General features: G+C 38.8%; 1 protein-coding gene across 9 annotated transcripts in view; it reads right to left on the bottom strand.

The window, feature by feature from the left end:
* Positions 1-22,425, bottom strand: part of MAPK10 (mitogen-activated protein kinase 10) — a 305,526-nt gene that overhangs the window by 37,417 nt on the left and 245,684 nt on the right. For all 9 annotated transcript variants that reach the window (XM_042469418.1, XM_042469420.1, XM_042469416.1 and 6 more), the window contains 2 exons: positions 10,056-10,238; positions 887-1,011 (listed from right to left, as the gene is read on the bottom strand). In XM_042469418.1, the coding sequence (XP_042325352.1) occupies positions 887-1,011; positions 10,056-10,238 (308 nt within the window). The remainder of the gene's footprint in view (positions 1-886; positions 1,012-10,055; positions 10,239-22,425) is intronic.

Genomic DNA, 22,425 nt, shown 5'->3' with positions numbered 1-22,425 from the left:
GAGAAGGCTGTCTCCCATATTTTGATCAAATGCCCTTGTGACAGAAATCCCTCCCACAAAGATCTTAAAATTTGGGCTGGCTCACACAGGGAGGTATGTTATTTTATATAATCTCAGCCCACATCATATAGGGTTGTTATAGTGAGAACAAGCTGTAACAAGCAGAGTTACAGTAAAGCTACAGAAAGCAGTCTCTGATGGACGAGGAAAGTAAGTCCCACTCTCTATGCACCAATATTAACCTAAACCAGCAGAAGAAAGGGAGAAGGAAGTGAGACCTTTGCTCTTTCTCCCACTCCAATTCCTGGCATGCTTCTACATAGCCTGCCAGTCTTTAGGTGACCACTGGGTAATCTCGTTTTCCCCTCAGGCTACGAACATGTGGTAGCCATTGGGAAATTTTCATTTCCCAGGGTTATTTCAAACCTTGAACATTTCACATGGCATACTGACAGTTGCTGGAGAGAGTAGGAGAGGGGAAATCTCATCCCTTTAACTGTAAGAGAGTTTGGGATTGTAATGCATACCATGGATTTCAAGCCCCCTTGACCCTGAGTCTTAGCAGTATTATTGATGTGGTTTAATCTACTTGGAGAGCAGGCAGCTGCATAGACAGATTAGATATTATGCGTGAGTTTTTTTGCTCTACCAAGCCCACAGACTCAGCTGCTTGTCCCAACTGGTCATCCACATCTCCTAAAGGTAATATGTGAACAGTTTAGAATGCACAGAAAATATATGGCAATGGCTGCAAATTATCCACCAGCTCAGGAATTCCTGCTTCTCCTTAAAATGGCTACTGCTGCTATGCAATGCAATTTGAAATGATGTCAAAATGGTGTTAGCAGAATGATGGCTCTAGCATAAAATCCAATGTTTTACTTACCGCTTCCACCTCTGCTGGGTCATACCAGACATTAATGTACGGATGCTGTAAGGCTTCGTCCACTGATATCCGTTTGGCTGGGTCAATCACTAGCATCTTTGACAAAAGGTCTCTGGCTTGGCTAGCTGGAACAGTTAAACAAAAACAGAAAATATGTCAGAGCAGAACAATATGCAGCCAACACAGGATGAAGGTAGACATTGATTAGAGTGCCAAGTTCAATGCAGCAGGCTTCTGTTGGTTTCTGAGGATTATGTGTCGCTTAAAAAAACCCTGTATGTTCAAACTTAACTGAGCTAAAAAACTGACACCTTGTTCTGCTAGACCTCCTTGTAACTCACAGTAACAATTTTAAAATTGGAGCTTTCTCCACAGTTTTAAATACAACGCAATCATAATACACCCACAATTTAGAAATTACCCATTTCTGAATAGACCCATTTCTAAATTACCAATTTCCTAGAAGACATACTGTTTCAACAGTAGCTAATCTGATCCACATTTTAGCCCACTGCTTCTTAAACTATCTGATGTGGAGGACTGACAGAGGTTTTTCCCCTAAAGTACCAGGGACCAGCACTACATTTGTGCCCATTGCATATACTGTACAACTGTTTCTTTTATTCTGAAAATTCACTGCAGATCAGCAGCCTATCATCATCATCATCATCATCATCATCATCATCATCATCATGCCTGTCTCCCACGACTGGGACTTAGGGTGGCTTACAACATTAAACAACAGTACAATTAAAAACATACAAAAATAGTAATGGAAATGAAGACTGTATTTTTTTAAACAAAATGGGAAGATGCACTTCTAGATCAAATTTAAACACCTCACTAGGATACTGGCCTCCACAGACACATTACAATTGGACAGGTGATCATTAATACCAGTCATACCTCAGCCTCAATGGTGGCTGATAGCTCTCATGTCAATGGAGCAGTGAATCTGCTACAGGACTTACTAAAAGCCTTCCAAGCTGATGACCCTGTTTGGGGGTTAAATACCTTGGATAGCTTGTGTGAAATTCAAACTGACACAGAAGATACTAGGCACCACTGAAAGTCTGTAAGAGGGATGCATATTTCGATATCACAAAAATTGTCACTGTGGTACATCTCTAGACTGTCCATCCTACAGAATCTTGTGATTTGTAGTTTTGTGAGGCATCAGCAAGCTTTGGCAAGGAATGCTAAAGACCTTGTAAAACTACAAATCTCAGGATTCCTTAGGATGGCGCTGTAGCACTTGACATGGTATCAAACTGCATTATATCTGCAGTGTAGAAGCATGCTAGGCCTTCAAGAAACCATTGTTGCTTTTTAAAAAAAATACAAAGAAATGTAGTTCCCAAGTTGAACTAGGTACCATGGTTACTTACAAATTAAAAATCGAATAAATTAAACATACACATTTTATTGATTTCCAGAAACCTGGGATATTCTGTGTTTTAACTGTTTGCTCCAAATAAAATTACATATGCTTTCCTAAATAGCAGTCTTCTATGCAATCCTATGCTTTCTACTTTAGAAACCAGCTGATCTCAATGGGATTTGTTTCCAGATGAGTAAGTATAGGGTTGCAACCCAAAAGTACTTCATATCAGAGATGGATATATTTGAGACTGGCAGGATCTTATTGGTGTGTTTTAGTCAAGCACCACAATATTCCATCATGCATCAACCCCATCTAAAACAAAGTTGAAACTTGTCAAAAGAAATTACAGAAGATAAAAGCTGGAAGTGACTTCTTGATATTTTAGAACACATTTTTGCTCAATTTGTGGCTGAAAAATGCAGCTGTGTGTGCACAGGTGTCAAAACTAGCTCCTGCCCTTGCTGTTTTTGCCCACTTCAGTCCAAGAGGAAGACAAAAATAGTCCTGCACTTTCTAATTTTTTGGCAATAACTGCATCATTGTTCCTAATATTGTATGTACAGCGCTGTGTAAATTTACAGTGCTTTATAAATAAAGGTTAATAATAATAATAATAATAATAATAATAATAATAATATGAAGAATAATACCTGCATCAGCAATCATATTACTACAGCATTACGAACCTAAATCTACTCTATTTGCAATGAAGTAATTACCGGTACTTTTCCATGATAAAAGCCATTGAATGAGAAGCAGTCTCAGCAGCGGCTATGAGCTGTGTTGTTAATAACCCCTGGGATTCAGAGAAACTCTCAGAATAACAAGTAAAACATGGAGACAGACCAGTACAGACCAACCATTCTGACAGATGGAGTTTGATTAATCCCCTGATGAAAGATCATTTTGTTGATTGACAGGGAGAAGGAATATAGCATTTGGCTGGTTCAGAATCAGTTTCCCTCTATCTGTCAGTCAATGCATGGATATAAATGGTGGATGTGCGTCCATTTCTTTTTTACTTTCCTTTAAAGACTAAAATGTTTTTTATACGTCAAACATCTCATGCATAGGTCTTCCTCAACTGCTTCTCCTCTGTTTTCTCCATCACTGTCATCTATAATTCCTGATGCAAATACAAAATCTTCACTCATTCATCATTTGAAGCATGTTTTTAAAGGATCAACCAAGAAATATGAATGCTAGTAGCAGAAAAGTTCCTGCCTGCATGCTTTTGTTCTCCAAGGATAATAGAGCAGTTATAAGGATGCACATTTATCCAGATTAATCCAGAATAATTAACATCTTCCAATTCTATGGTTACATAAATCTAATGCACATTGGGAACTCATTGTGTAATCATGTGATGAAAGGGTGGACATCCATTTTCCTTCCCTAATAAACCTGAAGCAGAGATTTCATAGCATTTTCACATGTGACCTAAAGATAGAAGAATCTACCAAACTGCAGGCTATGAGAGTTCTTGGATTTCCAAACGAAAGATGATTATGATGTGATCCATATTGGATTGGAAGGCGGTTTCTCCCTCCTTACAGAGAAATGTATATGTATTTCCATGTACCTTTCCTAAATGGATGTATTTTTTGACTATATTATTTAAAAATACACATTTTTATACAGGTTCAGAGAAGAAGGACCATCATTGGCAAGGGCTCAGAACCTGCCCCCATCCTAGGAGCCCTTCCTGTAGTGTAGAGATTAGAGAAAAGGGTTTGTTATTGTTGATTTAAATAAATAAAAAAGAAGAGAGATAAGAAGAAAGGAAAAGAATGTATAAATCAAAGGACTGGAGTGCTAGTAGTAAAGATGAAGCAGAACAACAGTAAACACATCTTATCAGAGCCTTAGGGTCAGAACAGACTGTCCAAAAAGGATGAATTGGGGCTGCCCCGGAACTGGTTTCCCTGGAGTCACAGCAACCACATGCTATTTGGGCTAGTTAAAAGCCACCTTAGACGGCCTGGCTGCAACCCCAAAGTGGTTTCAGGCCACTCCAGCGGCATGCGGCGTATAAACCCTGCACACCAAGAGCATTTGTAAAAACATCTTGGGATGTGGTCGGCCAGGGTGGCTTCTGAACATCTTGGGAGCATGAGGCATCTAAACGTCATGTCTCCATGGCTGGTTTTTAAGGCTAGTCTGTTCCAGCCCTTAGGCAGGAATAAGTCTGGCCTTCTGGGATTAGCTCCACTCATATGGAGTCACTACAAGGTCTTTCTTTTTCTTATCTGGAGTGAATGGGAGGAGTATAACCCAAAAACATTTTAGATGAAACTAAAACTCCAAGATATTGGGCCCTTATCTACTGGAAAATGTAGAAGTTTGCATATTTTTTAAATTGACACATTTCATCATGTGCTTTTTTACATGTATGCCTTTGAATATTTATTTTAATCCCCTGCAAACCTTTTTCAAAGCTATTAAATATATGTACTTCTGACATTCAGGTCCACATTGAGGTCAGAACAGTGGATAAGCTCTTATCACAATGCAAACATTAGTTAATTTAAGCATTTAAACTTTTCAGCTGGGGCTCAGATTTCATGTTTTCTGATTTCCTCTACTCCCCTGCAGTAACAGTAGCTAAAACAGGCATTAGGGGTGTACAGTTTTCAAAGACTATTTGCAGTTTAGTAATCATTCTGTGCAAAACTCACACATGGATTTTAGAGAGAGGGAGAGAAAGAGAGAGAGAAAATGGGATTTTCTTCCTCAGGGGATAAAAATGTCTACATTGCTTTTTTGGCATGGAAATGCTTTTTCTTATCCACAAAATGCTGTTTTTTATACACAAAAGCATGTGTGAATTGCATAGAATAAATTCTGAACTGTAAAGATTCTCATCAATCCAGGATTCTTCGCATCATGGTTTCCCAAATTTAGGAAACAGATTTTAAACCATTTCCCAAACATTTTAAAACATTCTTTATATCCCTAGTAAGCATAAGAAAATGCAATCCTCCACATGTGAATTCTCAAGCTGTTTATGCAGCCCTTAAGTGCCCTGATTCCCTCAGACTGCTTTCCCCCACTCCACCCCTATTTTTGGCCAAATAGCAATAGAGATAGCAATAGCAGCTAATTTCAGTACTGCTTCATACTGAACTAAGCAGTCACTAAGCAGTTTACAACATGTAAGCTAATTGCTCTCAACAAAGCTGGGTACTCCATGTTATCAGCTTTGGAAGGATGCCAGGCTGAATCAACCCTAGAGCCCCTGGTTAGTATCAAACTCACAACCTTCCGACTGTGAGTGAGTAGCTGCAGTACTGGCATTTAACCACTCCACCACCAGTGTTAGCTGAGGACTCAAGGAGACCAGGTTTTTATTAATCCCAACTCAGACATGGCAACCTTGCCGGGTGGCTTTAGGCAAGTCATACTGTCTCAATCAGGAAGGCAATGGCAAACCACCTCTGAATAAAGTTTGCCAAGAAAAGTCTGGGAGGGGGTCACCTTAGGGTTGCCATTAATCAGAAGCAACTTGAAGGCAAACAACAGAAATAATAAAGGAAGCAGGGAGACTGGAAAACAAGGAAATAAATTAGAGGTGCCATTTCTATAAACAGGAATAGAGCTGTTATTCATATGAATTTATTTTGCCAATATAGATGCATGTAACAATGCACAAATCAGGGTCCTTATGCACATAGATATACAGACTTATATGTACAGATAAATGTATATAGTTCCCTTCCAAACACATATTCACATGTAAGGATAAGGGACAGGAAATAGTTTAAATTGGAAGATGGAGCACAGGTATCATTCTTCCAATACAGTTTCCATTTTAAATCATGCTCTTGACAGCTCACCCAAGAAATATGATTGTGCTGAGGAAAATAGGACTCTAGAACAGTGTTACTCAAAGTGGTGGCCCATGGACCAGTGCCAGTCCATGAGACATCAGCTGATGATTTGTGTTGTGTGTTCAGGAAAGAAAGAGACAATTGTACTAATGGGCACAAATATGATAATAGTCCCTAGCACATGGGGGGAGGGGGGAATGATACCTGTCACATTAGACCCATATCATATGGTCTAAGAAACACTATTCTGGGCGAGCAATCCCAAGGATACATGCAGTGCATCAGATGCAGGTTGCTCTTATGATCTAAAGCAGTGGTGCTCAGCCTTGGATACTCCAGATATTTTGGCCTTCAATCTCTTGCCATGTTTCTTGGCACTTCCAGAAGCTGAAGTCCAAAACATTTGAAAGGCCAAAAGCTGATCTAAAACTTACTGAAACTGTGTGGACAATTTTGGTTTCATCCTATAACAGATAATTAGCCATCAAAGGGAGAAGATCCATTTTAAGTAGAATGAAAGTGGTCTCTTAATGCCAACAAGATAGTTTATTTACATCACTTCTTAGAATAAAACACCCATTGAATTAGGAAGAATAGTTCTGCTGTTATGGTTCATTTTATTGTTATTGTATTGTTTTGCCTGTGAACAAGAGTATGTGAGGGTCCTTTCTGAATTATTGTACTTCAGACAGATGATGGGTTGGACTAATATGAATTCTCACTAGGAAGAAATGAACATAAGGGATTTCAGAATCATGAAGCAGATCTCCAAATAGCATCTACAGGTGGTAACCAAATGTCAGAATATCACATTCTGTTATAAAAGGAGGCTCTACTGGCTTTCAGTATCTCAAACACTTTATTTAATGGTAAAAAGAGTTTGGGGCCATGTTGTCAAGAGAGAGACAGTATTTTAAGGAACTAGATCAGGATAGAAAATCAGAATTGGAAGTGGGGGAAGCAGTATTTGTATGTGTGAAAAATATGTTTACAGCCTTTATCCACATAGCCAGTGAGTGAAAGACCATCTTAATTATCATTCCCTCTGCATCTGCTTTAAATCCCTTGTAAATCCATTATTCTGTTCCCTTAGTGGGGTGGAGTGAGGTGTGGGGAGAGGATTATAGAAATAGCTCAGTGCTTCTGGAAACATTTGGCCAGATTTTCAATCACCCCTCAGAGTGGAGACAAACATCCTTGCTGTATAGTGGGGAAAGGCATTCTGGGTAATGACATGCAAATAAATTACAGCAGATTAAAAAACATTACACGTTGCCACCACAAGCAACCTTGGGAATCCATGTGTGCAAGACTGATACATGCTTCAAGTTTGCCAACTGTAATCAGAAGCCTTGTTTCTGTATTAAAACATACATCAATCATTGTTTTCTTCAGAAGTGTGCCATCCTGTTGCAGACAGTAATGGGTTCAATATAGTTCTGAAATCATTACATTTCTTGTCATGGCAACATCACATCTGGCACCACTGTAATCAACATATTTCATTGTAATCAATACATTTTTGAAATATAGTTTCCTGTAGCACACTTTGTTTGCCTGTAGCACACTTTGGTTGCTGATGGTCCTAATGGCCGAATGTTAAATGTGATGCAAAGCACTAAACATGTGAAAGATGCCTGCAATTTTTCTTGTCCAACAAAACAGTATGTTTCAATACACTGAGAAACACCACTGAGAAAATTGGCAACCATTCTGAAAACTTCCCCCACATTTCAAGGCACTCTGAGAAAAATCCATACATTAAAAAAAAACCTTGGGGTTTTTGTTTGTTTGTTTTGCATGCATGCGCATGCATGCGCGCGCGCACACACACACACACACACACACAAATTGGGGATGCCCCAAACACAACATTTTTGCCCTAAAATGAGTGTATTTTGTCTAAATTATTGGCTGGCATCTTGCTAGGGATACAGGAAGCCCAACTACTCTTTTATATGCCTTTTTATGGTTGTTGTGGATGGATAAATTCACTGACCCCTTGCACAATAACTTCCACACCCTCAGGATTCATCTTCCTCTGGTGGGGCCTCCATTCCACAGCCATTTAGTGTCTAGTAAAGAGCAGAGGCATTGGAAAAAGCATCTGTCTATGCTCCAACAGTCAGGGGTAGAAGTACATAGGCAGAGATCCTGGACAATGATATTGATATTTTACATAGTAGTTGTTTCTCCAACATCCTTTGTTCTCCACTGGCCTCTAAAAGTCCACTAAGAGAGGTATCGCAGGAGGAAGGTGAGTTCTGTAAGAGGGGAGGCATGGCATACATCTGTCTGAGTGGAATATTATGCTACATCTCCCTCCCCACAATCTCTGCCATTGTTTTCTGGGAGGGAGGAGGAAATACTGTTACAACCCCCCTCACACACACATTCACACTCATACACACATTTAATTACTTTACATGGGAAATATTATTGCATGTGAGATTCAAATAAGCAAAAATTTACATCCCTATTGTGCATTTTCCTTCACACACAAAAATTGAAATTCAAAGCAATTTGGCCAACAGCTGTCACCATTTCTTTCTTTCTAACAAGGCTTCACATAGCCTAGTTGCATTCAAGGTATTTTCTTGTAACCACAAAAAAACAAACTAAATCCCCATCTACTCCTTTTCCATTGAAGAACACAGGGCAGTGACAACTCTCCCATAAGCATAAGTATAAGAAAACTGCTGACAAGGAAGAGACTTTAGGACTGCCTAGATATTTCATTCTGTTTGCAGTTTGGAGAAAACTGTACGTTCCAGATTAATGAGTTGATCAAAACAGTTATCCCATGGATCCTGTGATGCAGTTCTCAGCACAAAAAGAATATGTGTAGGAAAAAATGCATGTTTTAGGCTCCTATACATTCAGAAATATGTAATGTAAGATAAAACATTCAGAAAAGAAGCTATATAATACCCCCCAAATTTTCAAGCAAACCTGATTAATGTGGAAATGAGACAGAGATGGCTTATTCATGAACCCTTGCAAAACTGACACAGAATGGAAATAGACCCCTTCACCCTTAATAAATATCTTATTCCTAGCAATCTGTGAAGAACTGTAACAGAACAAAAGAGTTTTCTTCAAGTAATCCAAGCTGGCCCACCTTATCCCAGGAAGGGGCCACCCTGAAGTCACTATTTGCCAAAAAAAATTATACCCTAATATCAAATGCTTATCTGAATAATGCCTGGATGATTGATCAATTTGTGACTGTTCTAACAGGCAGTGTTGCCAGCAGCTCTAGTGGGGAAATAATTTCAGGTGTAGAAGTCTTCTGGTTTTCTAGGAGATTAAATTTTCAGGAATCATCAAGTAAAACATTTTATAGCGTGGAAATAAAAGTTATCACAAAGAGCTACAGATGGAAGGAAGTTCTTTAATGGAATAGCTTTAAGGACCAGTTGAAGAGTTGACAACTGCTTCTAAAACATGAACCATACTGTCCCCATATTCACTACTGTGACATTTTTGTACCCTGATAAGTAAATATGAGTATGACCCCCACTCCATAACTCCCTCTGTCACACCTGATATTAATCTCTTGGCAAGAACACTGGTGCACTTTCAAATATTGTTATACAAATGAGGATGGGGCCTCTCTTGTTGGGCTACTGGTGTGCTTAGGTGTTCATTCAAGACAGAAAGTGGAAGATAGCCTTTTTTTTTTTCTTTCCACTAACCTTTCCCCCAGCACAAACTTAGCAAGGCTCCTCTGACATATCTGAGACCATAATCTAAAGTTGCATGGCTCAGTAACATTGCAGGCATTATTAGAGGGAGAGGTGGCCAATAATTGGATGGAAGGCTATGCAGGTTGCTTTGATTTGCAAGATGCAGAAAAGATGGAATAGAAATGGGATAAAAACATTTGTAATGTCAGACACACAATCTCAACACACTTTTTCATACATGCTGTATATTCCTTCTTTGCTCTTACCTTTGAGTTTGTTGTGTTCTGAATCGGCAGGAAAGAGAGAATCTGGGAAAAGTTTGGGGAATGTGAGGCCAGCATATTTAGGTCGGTTTTCCACGTAATTCCGCACTGTTGGCTGGAGCTTCTTCATGAACTCTGGGCAGGGGGTTCCCAACTGTTCGATTACCTTATTCCATTGATCAATATCTGAGCAAAGATAGTTAAGGAAAGCAGAGATGCAGAATTCCCAACCCTATTTTTGATCATCCCAAAATGTTTTTACAATTTTTCCTCCATACAAAATGATTGAAGACAACCAAGATTTGATTCATGAAAATTTCACAGTCAGTGGTTCACTATGGAAGCAATATCACATTAAAACAATTTCAACCACAGCCCAAACAAGCCCAAAGACTTTAATTAAAAGTTTATATATAGCCCCTCCAGTTTGCAGAAAATGATGACACAACTCGTATATTAACTTTGTAATTGGTGCTCACCATAAAAGTTGTTCCGTGAACACCATCTTAAATGGTTTCCCATTCCCTACCACATTACTTTGATGCTTTAATCACTTAGTAGTATAAGCACATGGAGCAGTGCTCATGTCATGATCAGCAACCCTGATGGAGAGGTAATACTGACATCCTAACTGCTCAAACAATTATTACTCATGTGAGCAAAACATCCATATTTTACCATGATTGTGTGAAAGCCAGAAACATGTAGAAAAGTCAAACTATACATTTTTAAAAGTAAGGCACAGTATTGTGACTTCTGTAATGTGATACTTCATGGGAGAACCAAAAAATGTCAAAGCATGTTACTTCAGCATTTTTTTGTTGCTTAGTTGCTATGCACAGAGAACATAACAAAGATAAAAAGGCTACAGGACATAGACAAGTCCAAATAAACTTCTGTAATAGCTTTACTGTTCATCGGAACTTTATGTTTGTACGAGGAAAAAAAGGCTGATGGGACAAAACATAATGTGAACTCTTTGCAAGACATTTCTGCACCCTTACGTTTTGCACCTCATTATACATCATATGAGTTCATGTAGAAATAAGACACTGCATAATGGAAGCGTTTTCCACAGGACCTATCCCAGTGGGGGCAAACACATGCATTTGTACACATGCATACAAGTACATAATAGTGGCCAAAACCCTGTATCACAGACACAGGGTGTAGTACAGTTGGCTCTCTGCATCCACAGATTCTGCATCCATGGGCTCAACCATCCATGAATTTTTTTAAAAAGAAATTCCAAAAAATAAATCTTGATTTTGCCACTTTATATAAGGGACACAATTTTACTATGCCACTGCATATAATGATACTTATGCATCCATGGATTTTGGTATCCATGGGGTGCCCGAACCAAACCCCAGGAGATAGTAAGAGTGCATTGCATAAAGGTTCCACAGCTGGAAATATATTATGGCTCTCTTCTCATGCCCTCCAAGACTCTATTTAGCTGCTACAGCCCTGCCTCCATGGCCATTCAGTGACTGGTAGAGATCCAGGCAGAATGGGGTGAGGGGAGCTGATATGTGTTTGGTAGTGTCCCCATAGCCAGATGCAGAACAATGACATTGTCCACAAAAATGTGGGTCCTCTGGAGGTCTCTGTGGACAAGGGCCTCATAATGTTCTTCTCCAGTTCCACCACCTTCTTCCACCCCATGGAATTTGGGGTGCAGGGGAGTAGAAGCATTTAATTGGTGAGTCCTGTGGACACTGTGGTCCTTGCAGAGATAGGAGGAAAATTCTGACCTTGCAATGACCAAATAAAGACACACACCAGGTTGAAGTTAAACTTCCACTTGCCTATATTACTAACTGGATGCCAGCCTACATGTAGCAAGTAGTGCTGAGGATAGGGAAATCATATTTATTAATTCACACCATGTGTGCAAGCCAAACACAAACATCCTGGCTTTGTTTTCTTTCCACAGACTTTATAGCACAAGTTTCTATATTGAATATGAATATATACCTGCACACATCTATTGCTTCCCAATGTGGAAACTAAAGACTGTAACATTTTTCAGTAAAGGTAATTTTATTGCTGAACTATCAATGGTTCCAAGTCATGATGGAGGAATACAGGAAATGTGAGCAGAAGGGTAAATCCATGTTCATATTCTGGCTGGCCATGGCAAGAACTTAATGCTGAGCTCTACTTATATTTTCATGACCACTTGAAAAGCAAGATGCAACTAGGTTCATCTACAGAATCTTTGTATGGTTTTATTTGGTATACCAGCTGGTCAGCAAGAGATACCTCTGCATTTGCTACTTTAGCACCAATGACATGACATACTCAGAACAGAATGCAGAGGTCCTCGTCCAGACATCTTATTTATTTATTTACAGCATTTATAGCCCGCCTTTCAGCCCTAAAGGCGCTCAGAGCGGCTTGCAATTATTTTTTTTAATAAGATGGTTCCCTGCCCTCAGGTTTACAATCTAAACATCTTATAACAAGGGGGAGTAAAGTGTGTCCCATGGGTCATATGCAGGCCCCCCCCCCGGGCCCTTTCAGTAGCTCTCAGGATCCCTTAGAAGGGGGTGTGTGTGTGTGTGTGTGTGTGTGTGGTAAGCCAGGCAAGAAGCAGCACCGAGGGGGAGAGAGAGGGGCATAGCTGGGAGCAGCAATTAGATGCAAACAGAAGCTTTGATTCACATGTCCAGAGGCACAAAAGCACTGCCTAACTGCCCTGCACAGAGACAGACTAGCACAGTTTGCCAAAGGTTTTTCTATGTCTTTCCATTCTCTCTCTCTCTCTCTGAAACACACTCACAAACACACACAGAGACACTGTATTATTCTCCTCTCTCAAAATACTTGAACCTAGGTTTATCCAGGGATGGATTGTAGGTGATTCAGGGCATTTTTTAAAAAGCACATCTGCAAAGCACATAGTTCACCATTCGCATATGTCTAAAGCCCTCCCTCCATGATAACTGTCATCCTTTGGCCTGTGAGGGAGTGAACAGGCAGGCCCAGCTCCACCAGGGCTAGCCTGAAGAAGAAGAACCCTCCCTCCAGTCCATCTGCCTTGGTCCAGGCCTCAGAGGGAAAGAAGAACCACTGGACCTCATCCCCTTCCCCACCACCATTCCCTTCTCCTTTTGTGTTGTGTCTTTTAGATTCTAAGCCTGAGGGCAGGGAACCATCTAATTAAAAATAATAATTGTAAGCTGCTCTGATGGCCTTTAGGGATGAAGGGTATAAATACCATAAATAAAAAATAAAAATAAATAAAATAAAGCCTTTTCCTAAAACAACGTCATGATTTTATTTTTCTTGCTATCCCTCATGCTAGACCTACTTCCCAGAATGCTTCTGTGTAGTCACTGGGAATGACAGTGGAAAAGCACCTCACTGGCTATTGAGGGACAGAGGAAATATACGAGCAATTATGTAAAATGAATTGTACAGTTCACTATCCCATGAAATCGACAAATTGCACAACGTACAGCACTATATTGCTTCGAATATGTCTTTCTATTTACTCTAGAGGCAAGACACACCCACTGTCACTCAGCTCAAAAGGTTTGACTTTTTGGCTAAAGGGGAAAATGTCGGATACCCTGAGGGTTGGTACTTATACCAACTGATCGTATCTATAATTTTAAGATACAGTATCCCTCAAAACCCCTCTCAGTGAAATCTGATTTACTGAGGAATAATACCAAGAAAACAGGGAATGTCTGTGGAATGGAATTGGGGAGAGACAGCCATGGATTGACTGGACATGAGTGGAATGTAATGATTTCACCATATCTCTACCTAACAGCCTGCTGAAGGTAGTAACTGAGGGAAGCATCATAGAAGGACCCCTCTATATTTCAAGAATTGACTCAAATTTAATCCCAAGATATTGCATTGCCTCAACATCTTGTGTCAGTGATACTGGACAAGAAACAGTACCATAGCATAACAATTTAATCAGAAAGCTATTATATGCCACAGAAATGAGCAGAGTAAAGACATTGTCAGAGGGAGAACAAGATTAAGACTGGGTATGATGAGGGGGAAAGGAGGATGTCCACAGAGGCAGACATCACGAAGTGATACATCTGTATCCTATACCAGTACAAAATATTGATTATTTGCATATGTCCGTATTTGTTTCTGCTTCTCATATGACATGGTATCAATGACAGTCACTATCCATTACATTGTTAAGGCATGCTGGATAAGTCATATGGATGTTTCTATATATTAGCGCTCAACAGTTAAAATATATATCATCCCTTAAAATTCCTTTGAAATGTTGGCTGAGTGAACATGTAATGAGATATGAGCTATGTTTGCACGTAACATTAAACTGGGGATCATGGCTTAATCTACCTTGAAGTTATAAATCTGAGTGCTAGTGTACACACTCCATTCACATTCATTTTGCTCCTCTACATGTGACTCTAGAAACAAACTGGGGGGGGGAGTTGATATCCCAATCCAGGATAATGGTTATGGATGCTCAAAGAAAACAAAACTGTAAACGTGACTTGTGGCCACACTGAACCATAATCCTGGGTTTGAATGACATGCAAATTTCTCCTCCACTTGGTTTGTTTGCCTGCTTATAGAAATGGAGGATGCATGAATTAAAAAGGGGCTGGATGGCCATCTGTTGGGAGTGCTTTGACTGAGCATGGCAACAAGTTGGACTGGATGGCCCTTGTAGTCTTTTCCAACTCTATGATTCTATGAATTTTATTCAGTTGGATATTTATATAGGAATTTTCTGAAATTCATATATTTCTTCACAAGAAAAACATAAGCAAAAAAATAGCATGCATGTTTGTTTGTGAAATAACTATGGGAGAATACCAAATGTATAAGTTAAATTTACCCTCTAGGAAAAGGGTTTTGAGGACTTAGCTCTTAAATATCTGGCATTACATCCCTCGGCATGTTCATGGTGATCAACTAGGGGTGCCAGCTCTCATTTCTTCCTTATCTAAGATGCTCTATATGCAAAGAATCAATATTCATCTTTAACAGATACACATCTGGCAGATAGAACATGACCCTCTCCACACTGGCACAGTGTAACTAAATTTTGTATGTTCGTTTTTTATGAGAATTTACTAATTCAACAGAAAGAACTCATTTTTTTAAAAAAAAATCCAGCTTTGGAAGTGAAGCTGACAGTCTTTCACTCTTACTTACGCATGCAAAGTGCAAAGTGAGAGATAACAGCAGAAGTTCATTTTTGCAACAGAAAATAAAAGAACAAGAAATATCACACTTCTAAAAAAAATAGAGATTTTCTCCCAAATAAGGAAAGTTACACACTAAATGGGAACAGCCTTGCAGGAAATGAAGTGCACACTTAATAGCATATCCCCCTATTTGTTTAAGAATACCAACACAATTAAGAGCAAATTTCAAACAAATCACCAGCTGTTAGTTGTTGGGTTCTAGGGAGTTATTTCTATAACAAAAATGCATTTAATGGTTTAATTATAGAGGCTCTGTGAACAATTTTTAATAAGTATGTAGCTGTTTGAAGGAAACTAGGCTTTTAAAATGTGTTTTAGAGAGTACCTTTGATTAGGTTTATCTTTCCTTTTCCTTCTGGAAACATATTTGTATTTTTAATGAAATACATATATATTAAAAGCCCATTTACCTAAACCCATAGGAGTGATGGATGAATCCAATGCATAATAAGAAGTAGGTATCTTTAAAAAGGAAAAAAGAAACAAAAAGATGTGTGTGTGTGTGTGTGTGTGTGTCAAATGTTCAGAAAGCTTAATAAGTAAAAAAGACACATTTTGCTGCAGATTGTTGCTTCAATAGGAGACACAGCCAACCTCAGCTCCCTTTGATAAGTATACATGTATGTTGGGGCAATATTCAGGCAGGACACATAGGCTCACTGCAGTTCTTTGAATTCTCTAGCCTTGGTAGGCTTCTTGGCAAGACCTTCTTATAAAGAGTGATGCTGATAGGAGCAGAGAAAGGTCCCCCACTGCTCTCCATTAGCTGGCTATCCCATGTGTGTGATGATTTTTCAGGTCACCTCTTATATAGTACCTTTGCTCTGAGAACCTATCAAAGCCTGACAGTGAAATAGGCAGCTTGAAATTGATCTCTGGAGGATGGTGTGCAGTTAAAGTGGTGTCAAATTGCATTAATTCTGCAATGTAGATGCTGCCTAAGTGAAACACTGGGGGTATCAGGAAGATTCTCTGAAACAATTGCACTAGTTGAACCAGTGATAATCTGGCCCTGGTTATGTGCCTTGTTTTCAGCACCCAACGCTATACAGCTTGCCTGGTAGAAACCACAGTGGATCATTAGCACATTTCATTATACATACATGGGATTGGAGAATTAAGTGTGCACCGAAAATGTATGTATGTTTAGAGGACTTAAAATGAAATATTTAATTTCCAATTTAAAAAGAAAAGCTCTCAAGCAACTAGCATTATACTCTTTAGAGATTGAAATAAATATTACTCATGGGAGCAAGACTTTCTGCACCATCACCCTTGCATACCTTCTCTATCTTCCTTGATTTTTAATCTGTGGCCACAATGTCCCAAGTGGCAAATCAGTTAGTTTCCACATTTGCTGCTCAGTGACATTCTCCTAATTTATTCTGACCAATGTTTTGTTATATGCAAATCTTAATTCACATATGCAAAAATATTCTAAGATGAGCCTGCCTTATCCCTCATTCAGTTTCATTTTCTAACAAATTGGAGGAATTAACAAGGATGGGTGGTGTATGTTGGTAAATAATTTCTCAATAAGATTTGTGCATGGGCTCAAAGAAAAGAAAGCAGAAAGCTCATGGAACCAAAGTCAAATCACCAGTCATCATATGCCATTGCCCAATTAACAAAAACAGGAAAAATGCATACCTTCCAAGTGTCCTGATTTGTCAGGGACAGTCCCAATTAATCCTCTCTCATTTCCCTCTTTCGTCTTCTCTTAACATTTGCTAGTTTCTTTCTCCTCTTCCCACTTTCCCTCATTGTCCTCAGCTTACTTCAATTGCTGCAAACTGATTTCAAAATTCAAAAGTAGTTTTCACTCAAATTAGTATGAGGGGGAAGAGAGGGCAAAAGGAACAGAATGTTGCCCTTCCCAGTCAGTTCTGGCAAAGGTAAACAGCTGTGGTTTCTCTTGGTTTGTGTGTTCTTCCTCATTAATAACTTTTGCTATCCTGACCACACTCTGAGGTTGCTTGGCCACATGTGTCTGTGAAATTGTTGGAGGGTATGAAAAATGTCTTTGTTTTGGTTTGGCTTTCTTGTCTTTCAAACTGTGAAAATTAGCAGACAGGGAAATCTGAAACACAGTGCTGGCCAGAAGACATAGTTTGTGGGCTGTGTTGAGCTTGCTGGGGGACAAAATGTGCAGGGCTACAGAAAGGAAAAAGCAGACATATGAAATACCTTTCATTTTTGGTTCTAACTGCTTCCTAGCACCTACTTAAAAACAAATTATCATGGGATTGGCCACATTATTGTATGTTTACCTTGCTTTTCTATCTTTCTTTTCCTTTTTAAAGACTCTCCTGACAGCTATTCTTTAAAAATTATCCTCAATGATGAAGAAAAAAAAGATGAAAAGATTACTGCAGAAGCATGTGTGTCCAAACACAACTCATCATTTTAGAAATATAACACTGACTCACTATCTTTTTAGACTTACTCATTTAAGTTGTGATACTCTCAGGCCTTCTAAGCACATATGCGAAGATGGTAAGAATTATGACTATAGGGCAGATACATCATCAATGAAATCCCTTAAAAATGGGGGAAGGTGATTGCAGTGTTCATTTATTAACTTAAATTCTCAACCTGCCCCGTTCTAAGAGACCAGAGCAGGTACCAAAACTAAAATAAATCATCCACTGCTCAGCATCTATTGAAAATAAAATAATATAGCCATCCAAAAACCCCCACTAAGAATATAACAGAAGGTCATTTATCTGAGCTGCAGTGAATCAAAGGTCAGCTGTGTTCCCCCTCTTCCACACATATTTATATTAGTTCTATTAGGTTGTGGCCCCATCATAACTGAGAATACTTTCCCCTAAAACCTGGAGGCTTACCTCCAAGTAAATATGATTAAGAATGCACAGCTGGCCTTGGATGGAGGGGAGAGACAGGTAAAAATATAGACTAAAAATGAGCACAAAGCCATCAATAGATCCATTCAGTATTAAAATGAAATAACCATTCTCTCATTACAAACCAGTCATACAATAAATTGTCATTATTCTCTCTGTTAATGTCAACATATTCTAAGACATCCTTAGGCTGTTGGGATATAAAATGTTCTAGTGTAACATGAAAAAGTTCAGAATTTAGAAAAGTTACTTTTCTGGATGCAAACATCCAGGATCTCACAGCTTGCATGATCACTGGCCACTGGCTAGATGACCAATTCTGGGAATTTTAGCAAAATAAAGTAACTCTTCCCAGTTATGGAAAAGTAACAGTTTCTAATAAATCAGGAGACAGCTAACTTCTACAGAATTCTGAATGTATAGCAAATGTTCTATCATCTTGCATGTAATTTTTCAAGTAAAGGCATTGTAACAATGGCAAGGTACCCTTAAGCAATCTTTACTCCATTAACTGAGCTCCCTTAAGAGTCCATATGTGTTCTAATATTTTAAAAAGGGCAGAAGAGAAAAGGAAATGAAAATGGTACCTAGAGAGGCCCATGGGCTAAGAAGGATACGATCAGTGCCAGGAAACAACACAGCACCTTTAATCATTTCTCCCATGATGCAACCTACTGACCACATGTCAACTGAAAACAAAAAATGAAATGAAGGTAAACAAGAACACAGCAACAGAACAACAAATAAATGAGAAGACTTATCTGGGGCTGGGTCAACAGAAAAGATATATATTCCTTGCTGCTAAGATTCCAGAAAAGAATCATACCTGGATGATTTGCGTCTCAGACATCAAGGTCCCTTTCACACGATGCAATTATAGCACTTTCTTCCACTTTAATTGCCATGATAACATGCTATGGAATTCTGGGATTTTCAGTTTAGGGAGGGGTATTTAGAATGCTTGATCAGAGAGTTCTAGTGCCTCACCAAACTATAAATCCGAAGATGCCACAAGATGCTGCCAAGTGGAATATAGTGTTAAAATCATGAGGTGTGAGAAGGCCCCAGATCTGAAGCTTGGAAGCTCTTCTCCGTTGAAAGCAGAATTAGAATTCCCCCCACAGCAACACAAATACCTATCATTGCATCCATCCCTTTGTCATAGAACATCCCTGCATCACCTTCCCACTGTGACTTAACAGAGAGAGTTGCTGGAAACAGTGACAAGCAAGGCAGTATAGGAACCAAGCCAAGGAAACAGGAGGAAGTAAAGCAGGCACTGATCCTTTCTTTGCCCTCCAGATGCATTTGCCAAAATATGTTCATGTGAACACTAGAATCCTAGCACCTATAGTTTCACTCTTCTCATATTCTTATCTAACATGTATACTGTGTAATTGAAAAAAAGGACACAGTATACCATGACCAACTTTCAATGGAATATCCCTATGTAAGTCTCTTTTAACCATCACACACCAAGATTTTTTTAAAATAAAAAACCTCTTTGCATTAAGTTTTTTGTGAACCTGCATTTTAAAAAAACCTTACATTAAGTGAACTTTGGAGAATTTCTGACTCTAGTGGAATTTCAGTGTACTCAAGGCTAGCACTAGGGCTAGCATTGGATTATCACTGTGGTCCGGGTAAGAGTTAGGGTTAGGATTAACAGTAGGGTTCAATGCACAGTTTTTGCATGTCTTCAACTTATTATGAATTCCAACACTCTGCCTGAATGGGTCCAAATTTTTCAGGTGACACTGTAGGCTTAATTCTGCAAACATGACTTTTGAAGACTAAAATGTCCCATTCTGGTGCACGAGGGTTAAAATGGAGTGTGGCACCCTGCAGATAGCAAAGCATGAGTGATTAATTCTCAATGCCTTGGCTGCAAATGACTTCATTTCTATTGAGGAGGAGATTCTTTTTCCCAAACAAGCATCCTTCTCTGTGTTAAAGTCTTCTATTTTCAGAAATGGAATGACCTTGTCATTTGAGCTATAGTAATTTCTATGAGTAAAACAAAAGATGGATTGCATTAGATTTGCCAGCTGGGGAAAGTTGTGGGCTAAAAAGAGATTAAAAGTTGCTTATTATGGAGGTTAATTTTAATTGTTAATTGTGTCTATACTTGCCTACATGCACAAGGGTAATGCAGCATGAAAGAAAGACAGATGGAAAGAAAGAAAAAAGAAAGAAAGAAAGAAAGAATTCAGTGAATTGAATAAGACCTAAGGCTAGCTGTGTATGTCACTATGTCTTTGCACTTATAATTAAATGACTAATTTAAAAATATAAGTCTTCTTCTTCATTTTTATAACCATATTGCTTTCTATTCTAAGGAATTTTTATTTTCTGAAGAGATATGCAAATCATCTTCCCTTTTTAGCCTATAGTACAGAAAGTACATTTCTTCCTTGGATACTAAACAGCAGCCAAGTGTTCAAGAGACTTAGCAAAGCATGGTTACTGCTTTAGAAATGCAACTCAAAAGCTATTCATTTGCTGTGGCAACACCTTTTGGAATTGATGAACATAAGGTCACTGCATCCTGAGAAAGGAAAATTTAGAATAGGAATTAAAAAATGTACATCCAGGTATGATGAGGACATTGTTGAAATCCAGAGCTTGGCAAAACTACTGGGCTACAGCTTCTGTGGCCAGGGATTCTGGCTGTTTTAGACAAGAAAAGATAACTTTGCTAAGCTCTGTTGTAACCTCACCCTATTCATCAAACTGGAAGGTAGAGCAAAAATACTATTTATTTTTCCCCTTTCCTTACCATTAATAAAAGAATCTTTGAACTCAGCTTTGGGGGTAGCTTACTGGGAGACTGATCAGTAAAACATCACCTCAGTGTGCATTTATGAGAATGAATAAAGAAGAAGTTTCATAGGAGAGATTACAGGCTGAATCTCCCTTATCCAAAAGGCCTGGGACCAGAAGTGTTTTGGACTTCAAATTTTTATTTTATTTTGAAACACTTATATTTGCATATATATACATAATGAGATAGCTTGGAGATGTGACCCAAGCCTAAACACAAAATTCACGCACATTACATATACACCTTATACACATAGCCTGAAGGTAATTTTAGACACTATTTTAAATAATTGTGTGCATGAAACAAAGTTTGTGTAAACTGAACCATCAGAAAGCCCTATCTCAGCCACAGATGAAAAAAGTTTTGGTTTTGAGAATTTTTTTAGATTTTGAGATTCAGATTAAGGGAGACTCAACCTGTATTAGAACAAGGACAGAAAATAAAGTAAACATATTATGCCTTTAAAAAAAGAAAGAAAATGTGGCAGCATTTGGATTGCCCATACTGCTTTAATAGTGTCAGATGGGGGATCTTTTAGCTGCTAAACATACAGAAAAGGGCAGCAAAAATGACATTATGAGGGAACATTGTCTATACATGTGATGCACCAAGAACTCATGGCCTGAGTCTGATGGGATGACTACTTCCTCTTCTTGGATTTAGGTCCACCACCAATGATAAGGCAAGAATTAGGAAGCTCCAGTTAACCTCCCACTCTGGTCCAGAAGATCTCCACAAACATCCCTCTCCTTCCCTGAAATCTCTCTCTCTTTTTCGCTCATCCCTTGCCTTTTCTCAAAAGAGAATATTAAGTAAAGCTGAGTCATTGTGTATATGTATGTGTTTGCACACCTACAGACGTGAATGGAGTATATGTTCATGTAACACTATTTCAGTGTTTCCCAAACTTTGGTCTTCCAGGTGTTTTGGATGTCCGCTCCCAGAAGCCTCAGCCAACTTGGCCAATGGTCTGGGATTTTGAGCGCTGAAGTCCAAAACACCTGGAAGGCAAGAGTTTGGGAATCACAAAATGGCAAGGGGGAGTGAAGGAAAGGTCAGAAGTTAATCATAAAACCAAAATAAGCTAGAGTCATACTGAAAGAAAAGTATTCTGAAATAAGGAAACATTCAGTAGCTACAGAGGTGTTGAGCTCTTAGGAATCTCAAGGAAAAGAAGGTTATGCATTACCAGAGCATTCTATCATCAAAGTAACTGGCACATAACAATCTGAACTGTAATTATGTAATTCAATGTAATTTTTATTTGGTGTCCGCTTGGTAATTTCCTATTGTGACTTGATGACTGCTTTTAAATGACTGGCTAACAATATATTCCTATGATGTGCTATATGTTGTTGTATGCCGTTGCTAGGCAGAGTTTCAAAAAATAATATAAATGGTAAATTATACTTTCTTTAGTACCAGATTTTGCATGCAGACATCTAGACTGGCACTGTATT

The sequence above is a fragment of the Sceloporus undulatus genome, chromosome 5 (genome assembly GCF_019175285.1).
Source record: "Sceloporus undulatus isolate JIND9_A2432 ecotype Alabama chromosome 5, SceUnd_v1.1, whole genome shotgun sequence".
Classification (NCBI taxonomy): domain Eukaryota; kingdom Metazoa; phylum Chordata; class Lepidosauria; order Squamata; family Phrynosomatidae; genus Sceloporus; species Sceloporus undulatus.
Note: the sequence above shows the minus strand (reverse complement) of the source record. Positions and strands in the feature narration are given on the sequence as shown.